The sequence below is a fragment of the Ursus americanus genome, chromosome 18 (genome assembly GCF_024610735.1).
Source record: "Ursus americanus isolate L20-20 chromosome 18, mUrsAme1.1.p, whole genome shotgun sequence".
NCBI lineage: Eukaryota > Metazoa > Chordata > Mammalia > Carnivora > Ursidae > Ursus > Ursus americanus.
In genome coordinates, this window is record NC_142144.1 from 1425000 (window position 1) to 1437028 (window position 12029).

The following is a 12029-nucleotide window of genomic DNA, read 5'->3' on the forward strand; positions in this document are numbered from 1 at the left end:
TGCCAGGCTCTTGTGATGTCACTCTGAGAGACTGGGTAGTGTGCAGAGGGTCGGGGCCTCCTCTGGTCGCGGCGGGAGCCAGCTGGCTGGGCCCTGAGGTCTGAGGGGCCCCCTGAACCCCAGGCCTCAGTGTTGGGCGTGGGGTCCCCTTTCCACGAGACGCATTTATGGCTTGGACCAAGTGGCCTGTCGCAAGCTCCTAGGTGGCCACTGGTCTTGGTGCAGCCATGGGGACTGGGGTGGACCTGGCTTGCTGCCTGCCCGACCACACTGCCGACCCAGATGGGCGCGTGGAAGCAGCGGCAGCCTGGCTGCCCACAAGTCGTGCAGCGGCCCCAGGCCAGCGCCGCCTTCCTCCTGAGCGCTGCTTCTTGGCAGGAGGCCAAGCCCCAGCGCCCTCCACGGCTCTGTCTGAGGGACGCTCAGCCTTGGTTTTAGTGTGTAGCCTTTGAGGCACTTGGTTCTAGAGGCTTCGTGCCCATGTCCTCCGTGCGTGATCCTTCCCCAGGGCGCCCCGTCCGCCGCGCCCTCTGGGGACTGACCCACCCTCATGCAGCCTTGTGAACGTGCTTTCACTTTTTAGTTTGTGTCCAGTGCTTTTTCGGTTCATTTCTACTTTTCCTGGGGTTTTTTTTGGACCTGTGGTTATTTAGAGGTTTCTATTTAATTTTCAAATATTTAGGGATTTTCCAGTTAGCTTTTTGTTACGGATTTCTAGTTTCTGATACAGAGAACATCATGTGTCTCTCGTTGAATTTTTATGAACACGCACCGTGAGGGAGACACCTTTTATTAGCTTTATTTTGCAAAGCAGGGAGGCACCAGTGGTCGCAGCTCCATCAAGGGCCCAGAACTGGCTGCTCCTGGAGGTGTGATGTCGGCCTCTGTCCTCTCAGACACCTGCGGGGGAACATGGGGCAGGCTGCCCACCGCCACCGCGATTCAGACAAAGTCCAGGGACTGAGGATGGAGAACCCACAGGCAGGGAGCTGGTCAGACGAGAGGCAGCAGCCTCCGGAAGGTAGAGCCAGGAGCCCTGGTCAGGACATGCCCTGCCTGTCCGGCCTCTCCCTAGCTGTTGCCTCAGCCCGGCACCTGGCACGGCCTGGGGCTGGAGGCCTGCTGCCCTGGCTGTTGGCCTGAGCTCTGCCGGCTGGGGAACGGCTCTTCTGAAACTGGTTTGTGGGGCCACGGGGAGTGGCCTCGGGGTCCTGGGAGCCTACTGTCACAGTCCTGTGTGTCCCGGCGGAGAGACCTTGCTGAGGGGAGACACTCCCAGGAAGAGAGGGGGTGTGCTGTGCTAGCTGTGGCGTGGGCTGGTGGCCACGTGGGGCAGGTGTGGCCAGGCCCCAGGCCTCTTGTGGGCCGCAGCGGCCTTTCCAGCCACGTGCCCTCTGGACGCTATACTGCAGCCCTCATGTGATCAAGGCCCCGTGCTGGCCGAGTGTGTGGGCCCCCGCAGAGATCCCAGAGTTGGGCCCAAAGCCCCGGATCTACAGTTACACCTCGTAAGCTGCCCGCACTGCTGGCTCCTAGCCAGCCCCTGCTGGTGAAGCCTCCGGAAGCCCGTGTCCAGGCCAGAGTAGACTGGATGGTGCATTGGCCTCCTCCAGCCCCAGGGAGGGTCTTTGCTCACACTTCCACTTAGTGGGTGCCAGAGCTGGGCCTCCAGGCCTCTGAGCAAGACTTCCACTTCCCTCCGCCCCGCCTCCGGGGCCCTGGGCCAGGCGGGAGGACCTGCCAGTCTCCGTGGAGCTAACCAGCACCATCAGGAAGTGCACGGCTTTCCTCCTGGGCTCTGCCGGCCGGCCAGCAGCACCTCCTCCCGTTCATCAGATCAGGGTGGCCCAGGCTGACCAGCGTCCCACCGCCCAGGTACCCCTCCAGGACCCTGAGGTAGGTGGGGCTGCTGCCCTTTCTGAAGGTGGCCAGGAAGACGCTTGTCTCTGCTCAGGGCTCCAGGGGCAGGGAGCAGGGTCCTGGGGCATGTACCCCAGAAGGGCAACAAGTGGCCTCAGGTCTTCTGCCCTGTCCCCCTTCACAGCCTGCTTGTTCGTCTCAATGGACTTAGCAGCAGGGTGTCAGGCGTGGGACGTGTGAATTTTAGGCAGGAAAGGCAGGGAGCGGGCTGAATGGGGTGACCGAGGGCTGCAGAAAGTCAGAGAAACTCCTGCAAAGACCGTTCCTGCTGCCACCTGTACCTCTGGGAGCATGGTCTAGCTCTTCTGGGCTGGAAACCACCACGTTCCCACGCCACCTGAGGGCCATGTGAGGCAGCTGGTCGGGGCCTCCATCCCCACCACCAGGAGGAGGCTTCTGGTTTGGCCCAGGGCTCAAAAGAGTGGTTCCCACCCCTGCTGGTGGAAGGGAGCAGCAGTGGGTGGTCCCAACGCAGATGGTGCCCTTGTCGGGGAGCCTGCACCACGGTACCCGAGGGCTCAGGAGCAGGTCTCATCTAGGAGAGGGAGGAGGAGCCCAGACGTGGCTGCTCCCGAGAGCAGGACCCGAGAGTCTGCAGAGGGCACCAGAGTGGTGTTGGGGCGGGCCTTGGTCTCCCGTGGGCGGTCTACAGTCGCCCTTCCCAAGAAAGCCACGCTTGGGCCACTGTTGCACCACGCCGGAAGGAGAGGAGGTGGTGGGGCTAGGCTCTGAGAAGGCGCCGTGTCCAGGAAGGAGGAAGTTCCCCACCGCCCTGCCTTGCACCCGCTGGCGGTCGGGTCACTGCCCCAGGCTTGCTGCCCCAGCCTGGGTGCCTGCCTCCCCACACCTGCCAGGAGGCCCTGCCAGTGGGGGGAGGCGGTGGCCCTCCAGCGCCACACTTTAGGGATAGGGAGTGCAGAGTCCAGAGCAGGGCCACGGTGCGGGGCGTGCAGTATTCTCAGACGCCACCCATCCCCAGAGCCCTCCATGTCTTCCCCCACTCGCATCAGGGCGACTCGGGGACAGAGAAAACTCAGGTGCCGGGGGAGTGGCAGCAGGACCCAGGGAGGGCCACCCTGGCTGAGCTAGTGACCCAGGTCACGGCACCAGCAGAGGAGGGGGGCTGGGACAGGTGAGGCTGCACACTGTCCTGGACACCCCCGGGCCCGGCGTGTGGCTGTCCTTCCCCACAGCTCTCCCACCAGCCGCACCTGGGGCCTCCGCGATGTCAGACTATGAGAACGAGGACCAGTGCTGGAGTGCTCTAGAGAGCTTCCGCGTGAAGCTCATCTCTGTCATCGACCCCTCACGCATCACACCCTACCTGAGGCAGTGCAAGGTGCTGAACCCCGATGATGAGGAGCAGGTGCTCAGTGACCCCAGCCTGGTCATCCGCAAGCGGAAAGTGGGTCAGTGCTGCCTCAGCCGGGAGCTTCGGGCACAGGAATGGGCACGCCCCAGCACCCCACACCTTGTCCCACCTGCCGGGAGCGGTGGTGCTTCCGTGCACAGCAGAGGCCCCAGGGAGAGCCCAGGGCGGGTGGTCAGGCCCAGGCCTGCCACAGCTGGGTGCCCAGGGAGGTGGGCAGGACGGCCCCAGCCCCAGCCAGGCCCCGTGGGTTTCAGGCGTGCTCCTGGACATCCTGCAGCGGACCGGCCACAAGGGCTACGTAGCCTTCCTCGAGAGCCTGGAGCTCTACTACCCGCAGCTCTACAAGAAGGTCACGGGCAAGGAGCCCACCCGTGTCTTCTCCATGATCATCGGTGAGGCATGGGGCCTTGCAGGCAGGCCGCTGCAAGGGGCACATGGGGGTGCCAGCAGCGGGCTCCGTCCTGCTGCTTCTCTCTCTGCTGGAGGAAAGGTGGACCCGATGCTGGGGGGTTGGGGGGCACAGGCCGACTCACGGGTCAGAACCCCTCTGTCTGATCCCACCAAAGCCTCGGCTTCTGGGAGGACGGGTGCCTGGTGGTCCCAGCAAGAGGCGAAGCCAGGCTTTCCTGGCCTGGACACATGTCCTCGTGTCTGACAACCAAGATCGTGACAAAATGAGCTGAAGGGGGAGGGATGCCCGGCGTCACTGCTGCCGTCCCAGGGGTGGGCTGGGGGCCAGGTCTTGAGGTGAGTCAGGAGCTCTGCCTGCTTCCTCGAAGGGGAGCACCAGCACCTTTGGGTGGCCCTCAAGCCTGGGGCCTATGAGGGGTGCAGCAGGGTGGCCGTGGGCCGGGTGGGCCCTCTGACGCGGCCCAGATGTCTGCAGACGCATCCGGGGAGTCAGGCCTGACGCAGCTGCTGATGAGCGAGGTGCTGAAGCTGCAGAGGAAAGTGCAGGACCTGAACCAGCTGCTGAGCTCCAAGGATGACCTCATCAAGGAGCTGCGGGTGAAGGACAGCCTGCTCCGCAAGCACCAGGAGCGTGTACAGCGGCTCAAGGAGGAGTGTGAGGCGGGCAGCCGTGAGCTCAAGCGCTGCAAGGATGAGAACTACGACCTAGCCATGCGCCTGGCCCGCCAGAGCGAGGAGAAGGGCGCCGCGCTCATGCGCAGCCGCGACCTGCAGCTGGAGGTGTCCCTGCGCCCGCAGCGGGAGGGTGGCCGGGCCCGGGCCGAGGCTGGCCGGCTGACGGGGTCTTCCCGCAGATCGAGCGGCTCAAGCACAGCCTCATGAGGGCCGAGGACGACTGCAGGGTGGAGCGCAAGCACACGCTGAAGCTCAGGCACGCCATGGAGCAGCGGCCCAGCCAGGAGCTCGTGTGGCAGCTGCAGCAGGAGAAGACTTTGCTGCAGGCTCGCGTGCAGGAGCTGGAGGCCACCATGCAGGTGCGGCGGGGCCGGGGCCGGAGCTGGGGGCCCCGCGCAGGGGGGTGAGTGCTTATGGGAGCTGGAAGGGCATGGCAGGATGCTGATGCCAAGAGCAGGGCCCCCTCAAGTCTAGCTGCTTCCCTGCCACTTTCTCCCCTTTACCACCCACAGGACGGGAAGCCAGACAAGAGCAGCCCCTATATCCAAGTGCTGGAGGAGGATTGGCGACAGGCACTTCAGGACCACCAAGAGCAAGCCAACACCATCCTCTCTCTGCGCAAGGACCTGCGGCAGGGCGAGGCTCTGCGCACCCGGGTATGCAGCTGGGCCAAGCCAGGCTGGGTGGGCTGAGGGACTGCCCTGTGTCCCCGCAGCCCCTGGGATCCACACCCCGACTTCACCCCTTCCTGGAGGTGCAGGGGCTTGGCCTGCTCACCCCACTCCTGGCCCGTGCTCCCAGAATGGGCAGGCCCAGGCTTTGGTCCAGAAGTTCAGGGTTGGCAGGGACCCAAGGGCTCAAGCAGCCTCCCCGTCCCCCCAGCTGGGCCTGACCCGGGGCCGGAACGGGCGGTGGGGGCTAGCTGCGGGCTCCCCTAGTGCGTGGAAGAGAAGGAGATGTTTGAGCTGCAGTGCCTGGCGCTACGGAAGGACTGCAAGATGTACAAGGACCGCATCGAGGCCACCCTGCAGCAGATGGAGGAGGTGGCCATCGAGAGGGACCAGGTAGGCACCTCACCGCCTTCTACCCCGGGGCGGGGGCGTGTTCCCCCAGCCCTGAAGCCTCGCCCTTTGCTCTTTCGGGGGAGGGCACTTGTCAAAGAGTCGTGAAGTGACCCCTTCCCCCACCGCCAGGAAAACCATACTCCACTGGCGGGTTGTACTTTCAGCGTCTTTTCAACATATAGTTTCATTTTTGTTTTACAAAAATGGGAGTTGTCTTGTTTGGCAAATAGTTTATTTTCTGTAAGATATATTTATTTTAGAGAGAGCAAGAGAGAGCATACGTGGTGGGGAGGGGCAGAGGGAGAGAGAATCCCAAACAGACTGCCCGCTGAGTGGGGCTTGATCTGACCACCCCTGAGACCACGACCTGAGCTGAAATCAAGAGTGGGACGCTCACCCGCGGAGCCCCCAGGCGCCCCAGCAGATAGCTTTTTTATTCAAACACCGTTGGCACTTAGGCTGGCTGGCTGCGCCCCTGGGGACTGGAGGCGGAAGTCCGTCTGGACTGTATCCCCATCACTGCTTTCCGCCACCTTCCCACCACATCACGTGGAGCCTTTTCTGATCAGTTACGGCCGGTGCTTTGGTGGCAGTCTGGAGGGGACTGCAGCCTGTGTTAGGAGCCTCTGGCCCCGCAGTTGCACGTCGGAAAGCCTCCCCGTAGAGATGAGAGTGTGCAAAGCGAGCTGGGTGCAGGGGTGCTGCCCTGAGGCCACAGGCAGTGGTGGGAAGCGGGAAGCCTGCTACCAGGCCGGGGAGCAGGGCTCCCACCTTCCCTCAGGGCAGGCAGAGGAGGGGAGAGCGCTGTAGTGACCAAAGGCAGGCTCCCAGCCAGGGACACTGGGGCCAGGCAGCCCAGGTGGGCAGGGAGGATTCTTTCTGGTTGGTCCTAAGTCGGAAGCAGGGACAGAAATGAGGGCAATTCTCAGTGATCTATCCGGTCCTAGCTGTTTGGGGCCGAGGGCTCCAGGGGATGTAGGTTGGCCTCCAGGCAGTGGGCCGGCTCCCATTGGCCTCTCGGTGTGGGTCGGAGTTGTGTCCTCAGGTGTGGTCCGGCTGGCGTGTGCGGAGGACCGGCGCGATAAAGCACACCACACGGTCGCTAACAACCGTGTTCTTGATACCAAGTCACAGGGCAGACTGATAAAAGCCGTGCGAGGGGTGTGAGCGCAAGGCCTCGGGGAGGGTGCAGGGACTGAGGGGCTATTCTGGGGTTGGGGCTGGAGGTTTGATCTTCACGCTCCCGGAGTCCTCTGCTTCCTGTCGTGAGCCTCGGTTACTCCTGCAAGCCCGCGAGCACTGACTGTGGGCTGGGGGGCGGGGCTGGGGTCCCCCAGCAGTCGGCAAGCCTGCCCTGTGCGTCCCTGCAGGCCATCGCCACGCGGGAGGGGCTGCACGCACAGCACTCTCGGAGCCTGCAGGAGAAGGACGCGCTGCGGAAGCAGGTCCGGGAGCTGGCCGAGAAGGCGGACGAGCTCCAGCTGCAGCTCTTCCAGCGCGAGGGCCAGCTGCTGGCCTTGGAGGGCAGGCTCAAGCGGCAGCAGCTGGACGCGCTCGTCCTGGTGGGCCTCCCGGGGGCTGGGGACCTTTGTAGGGCCCACTGGTCAGAGCTGCAGCCCTGCCCCAGTAGAACATAGGGGCTGGCCCTCAGGAACAAGCATGTCCCCAGAGACCAGAGCCCAGAGGTGGGGACGCCAGGCAGCCCAGGTCCAGACCGGGTCTGGCTACTGCTCCACGGGTGGCCATGGGTGGGTCCCAGGCCTTTCCGAACCTCCTCTGTCCTCTGTAGAGGGCCTTCCTCCTGGGGGTGTGGGGGAGCACAGCTCGGGGCCTGGCAGGCCACTCTGGGTGTCAGGAGGGGAAGGGAGGGGTGTTCTGGGTGGGGGCCAGGGCCGGCCATGGCCTGGAGAGGGGCCTCCCTGAGGACAGGGCCTGGCCTGGGACCCCTCACCAAGCCCCACCCCACCCCAGGTCCTGGGGGTGGCTGGGTTTCCCCACAGCCTGCTGACCGACTCCTCTTCTGTGACCACAGAGCTCTGACCTAGAGGACAGCTCACCCAGGAACTCCCAGGAGGTGAGTATGACCCTCAGGGTGGACTCCAGGCCACCACTCCCTGTGGGAGCTGGGCCAGCTGCTCTCCTCCCGGGCCTCAGCAGGGTGGGCCAACCACCACCAGTCCTTGGGACAGGGCCTTCCTGCCAGCTCGATGAGAAACAGAGAGGCAAGTTAGGCGGGTCCCGGGAGGACGGCACTCTAACTGGATGCCCGTCTCTCTCCCTGGAAGCTCTCGCTCTCCCTGGACCTGGAGGCCGTCCAGCTCTCAGACAAAGGTGAGGAGGGGGGCAGCTTCTCACGGACGAGTCTGGCCGAGGCCTCCTTGTCACCCTAGTTGGCACCAGTCCCGACAGGGTATAGCCCCGTCCCACTAATCTTTCACAACCCTACTTTACAAATGAGGACATTGAGGCTTGGAGGGATGAGTAACCCCCAGGCTCCCGAGCGAGCAAACAAGAGCCAGGTGTGTGGGGCCTACGCCCCAGCTCTGATGTGGAGCGCGTCCCTCCCATGGAGCCCACTCTGGGCCCAGGAATGCAGCGCTGAGACATCCTGCTCTCCCTGCGCTTCCTCGTGGGCAGGGGGGGGGGGGCAAGGGAATCCGCCAGCAAGTGTGAGAGATGCGAACAGAGTGGGGAAGGAGCGGGGCGTCTCAGGGCCAGGCACAGACGTGGCAGGGAGATGGCCTTGGGGTTGCCAGGGGGGTGACAAGGGTTGGAGGGGCTCACTCTGAAGGTGGCTGTAGAGGGGAGGCGGAGAGTTTCGGGCAGGGAGGTGGCGTGGGAAGCCAGACCGACCTCAGCCTCAGGCCTGCCGCCAGCCTCCAGGGGAGGCAAAAGAGGAACAGCAGTGCAGAAGTGAGGGAGCTGGGCAGTCTGACACTGCCCAGAGACCTGAGCTTCAGGCCACAGAGCCCCAACATGGGGACAGGTGGGCAGGACCCAGCAAGCAGTGAATGGTAGGGGGAGACCCTGGGAGCCCCAACCCAGGGGTGGCATGGTCCCTTGAAGGAGCTGGGGCGGAGAGGAAGGGAAGGTGCCAGCCCCAGGGAGATACCTGGGTCTGGGTCTCTCCCCCTGTGATGTCAGTGAGACTAGATGTCCAGTCTCCCATCCTGGCCAGCTGAGGGGAGCCCGTCCACCACAGCACCTTCTGTCTGACGGTCCTGAGTCCTGGACCCGTCCAGGCCCTGGCAAATTTTGAGGGGACCGGACAGCTTGGAATGTTGTGCTCCCAACTGCTGCGGTGCCCCAGCCCCCACCCAGGAGCAGCGTTCCATGGTGGGGCACTGCCTGGTGGGCTTCCAGTGGCCTCTGCCTGCCTAGAGGGAGTCAGCAGTGGGCAGTGACATCTCTGAGGTCCAGTCCTCTTGTCTACACAATGGGAGGGCTCTTGGGGTTCAAGTGAGGACCCAGATGGTGCAGGAATGGCCCGGCAGTTTCAGGGGAGAGGAAGTGGCCGGGTGTTTGCCATGTGTGGTCCCAGCAGCTGGGTGGGACCGACAGGCCTAATTCTCCATTCTAGGTGGCCTGGCCAACAGGGACAGCCCCCAGCAGCCCTCTGTGGCTCTGCAGGAGGAGCGGCTTCCACTGACCGCCAACGTAAGGCCGTCCCGGGGTCCCTGCTGCCCTGGGCCTCAGTGTGACCGAGCCCAGGAAGGGTGATTGCTAAACCTGGGTGCCTGGGGGTGATGGCAAGGGCCTCTGCCCATGAGCTCTTGGGGTGCACGCACTGTTTGGAACAGGAAGCCAAGTCCCCCTTCTTGGACGAGGCAGCCGGCAGAGGGAGTGGGCCAGGGCGTGGCAGCCGCCAAAAGCCTGTCTTCCAAGGCCCCAGGGCACGGTGACAGAAGGAACGCCGGCCTGGAGCGGAGGCCAAGCTGGCTGTGGGTCCCGGGTCTGTCCTGCCCTCCGAAAGGCAGGACAGCACACCGCACTCCTCCACGGGATGTGCGGTCGCAGGGGCGGGGACACCTCCGCACTCCGGGAGCCTGAGCCTCGCTCCTCCCCCAGGACGCAGGCCAGGGCGGCGGGGAGCCCCCCGAGAAGGAGCGGCGGCGCCTCAAGGAGAGCTTCGAGAACTACCGCAGGTGCGCCGCGCGGGCGGTGGGCGGCCCTGGGCGAGCTCCAGGAAGGCTGGGCGGGGAGGGGACGCGGCGGCCCTGCGGACACGCGCTCGCCCCTGCAGGAAGCGCGCCCTCAGGAAGATGCAGCATGGCTCGAGGCAGGGGGAGGTGGACTGGGAGAACACCACGGGCAGCGACAACACCGACACCGAGGGCTCCTAGCCAGCCCAGCGCCCCGGGAGGACGCCGAGCCGGAGGGGCGCAGCCGCCCGGGCGCGCCGGCGAGCACGTACCGGGACTGTCACAGGCCTGCTCTATCTATGCGTGCAGCAGTGTCAGAAATGCAGTTCCATAAATAAACAACCGGCGTCCCGGTACCGTAGTCTGCAGGTCTCGCTCCCGCATGCACCTCCCAGCCGCGTGCGCACCTCCCGCCTCCAGGGGGCAGCAGAGCACCGGCTGCCAGTCGCGGACGGAAACCGAAAAGGGCCGTTTACGCCGCGCGCCCGCTTCCAAGATGGTGGCGGCACGGCTTCAGCCGCGTGGGGCGGGGCGGGGCAGCCGAGGTCGGAAGGCGGGATGCTGCGGGCTGCGCTAAGCCGCGTGCCGCCGCTACTGAGCCGCGTGCGGCCCCGGGGACCCGGCCTGTGGTGGTTGTGGGGACGTGGGGGCCGACCGGAGGCTGCGGGGAGAAGGCCGACCGGGTCAGGGGTCTGGGGCTGGCGGCGTTTGAGCTCGGAGCCGGGGCCCGGGGCCGCGCACTACCAGCTTGTCTACACTTGCAAGGTGAGCGTGCGACGGGTGTGAAGCTGGGTCCGTATCTGGTGCTGGCCGGCGCGGCGGGAAGAAGGTCCCCGTGCGCGGAGGACAGTATGGAGGAATGGAGCCGTCCCCGGGGGCGGGGCCTTTCCGGGAGAGGGGTGGGGCTGCCCTCGGGGGCGGGGTCTTTCCGGGAGAGGGGTGGAGCTGTCCCCAAGGGAGGGGCCTTTCCGGGACGGGGGTACTGCCAAGGGGCGGGGCCCGGCACACACGGGCAGGTGGGCTGTCTCAGGAGGATGAGGCCCTGCCCCAGAGGGGGCGGGGTCTTCTTGGGGGCGGGGCCAGGCACAGGGCGTCACCTGGGCTGCGGGTGTCCCCCAGGTGTGTGGGAGACGGTCCTCCAAGCGCATCTCCAAGCTGGCCTATCACCGGGGAGTGGTCATTGTGACCTGCCCCGGCTGCCAGAAGCACCATGTCATCGCGGACAACCTGGGCTGGTTCTCAGACCTGGATGGAAAGAGGTGAGGCCCCGCGGGCAGGGTAGGGGGGACAGGCCCGTGCATGGGAGCTGGCCTGTGGGGTTGGGGCCGCACCTTCGTGGAGCCCACCTTCCCAGCCTGGTCAGTACAGGAGGGGTTGTTAGGTTTGAGTTTTGGGGAACCACAAATGACTTGGCCAGGGATGGGACCAGCTCCCTGTGGTTCTGCTTCACTGCCCGACCTATGCTCTCACCTCTGGCCTGCCTGAGCCCGGGCTCGGGCCACCCCTGAAGTGAGGGGGCGCGCTGGGCTTACTCCTGCAGCAGGGACGCCCTTTCATCGTGTGGCTCCATCCCCACAGAATGTGCGGGGCGCCAGCTCCAGAGCAGGGTCCTGGCGCGTCGCTGGCATTCTCTGCCCGCGCTGGCTGGTCGGTCACACCAGATTGGGGGTGTGCGTGAGGCGGTGCACACCCCTCCGTGGGCAGGAGCCTCCTGGCCGGCGGCCCTGCACCGTTTAGTGGGGCTTCTGAGCGTCTGTTCTGCTTGAGGACAGGTTCGTAATAGCAGCTGCCTCTGGGTGCCCTTGGGTGCCCTTGAAGAACCAAGCTGCGGGATAGGCTCAGGGCTGGGAGTGTCACGACGCCTCCTTCTCTCTCAGGAATATTGAAGAAATCCTGGCGGCCAGAGGGGACAAGGTGTGCCGAGTGGCTGGCGAGGGGGCACTAGAGCTGGTTTTAGAGGCTGCCGGGAACCCCAAATCCCCCACTGCTCCAGAAGGGGGCGAGGATCGGGACCCCACTCATCCTGGCGAGACGGAGCCCAGCTGACTCTGTCTTCTACCTTCCAGAAGATGCTTCGGCCTGGGCCCTTCCAGACTGGCCTGTTTTCTATCAATAAACACACATCACTTGGAGATGGTGAGGCCTTGGGCCTTCTTGTTGTCCCTGGTTCTGGAGTCAGAATGACTCCCAGGAGCCCCCCCAGGTGCTGGTCCTGGTCCTCCGCTGTCCCCCTGCACAGAGGACAGGCCCCGTACTTGTCGGCTGGTGGCTGTGTGTCTGTGTGGGAAGAAGCCGGACCGGGAGCCTGAGCGCCCCCTCTGGCTGTGGCCGGCAGCCCTGGGCAGGTCCCTTGTCCCTCTGAACCCGTGTCTTCCCATCAGATGGAGATGCTAACGTGGCACCCTGTCAGGTGTGAGGGCAGGAAGACAACACGTGGGACAGGCA

The 12029-nt window shown here is 64.9% G+C and overlaps 2 protein-coding genes across 3 annotated transcripts; both read left to right on the forward strand.

The window, feature by feature from the left end:
* The first annotated feature begins 101 nt into the window (after positions 1-101).
* CARD9 (caspase recruitment domain family member 9) lies at positions 102-9921 on the forward strand. Of its 2 annotated transcripts, XM_045803811.2 has the most exons (13): positions 102-1896; positions 3114-3329; positions 3547-3684; positions 4179-4483; positions 4558-4737; positions 4891-5034; positions 5317-5442; positions 6813-7004; positions 7475-7516; positions 7728-7773; positions 9023-9099; positions 9511-9587; positions 9686-9921. In XM_045803811.2, exons 2-13 carry the CDS (start codon positions 3146-3148, stop codon positions 9783-9785), a joined length of 1611 nt encoding a protein of 536 aa, XP_045659767.2. In that variant the 5' UTR covers positions 102-1896; positions 3114-3145; the 3' UTR covers positions 9786-9921. The 2 variants fall into 2 exon arrangements, 1 of the variants encoding a protein (XP_045659767.2); XR_015727255.1 differs by lacking the exon at positions 7728-7773 and having other exon boundaries at positions 9686-9743.
* A 10-nt stretch (positions 9922-9931) lies between these two features.
* DNLZ (DNL-type zinc finger) lies at positions 9932-11716 on the forward strand. Its single transcript, XM_045803813.2, has 3 exons — positions 9932-10349; positions 10704-10843; positions 11462-11716. Exons 1-3 carry the CDS (start codon positions 10143-10145, stop codon positions 11628-11630), a joined length of 516 nt encoding a protein of 171 aa, XP_045659769.2. The 5' UTR covers positions 9932-10142; the 3' UTR covers positions 11631-11716.
* The last annotated feature ends 313 nt before the right edge of the window (positions 11717-12029 follow it).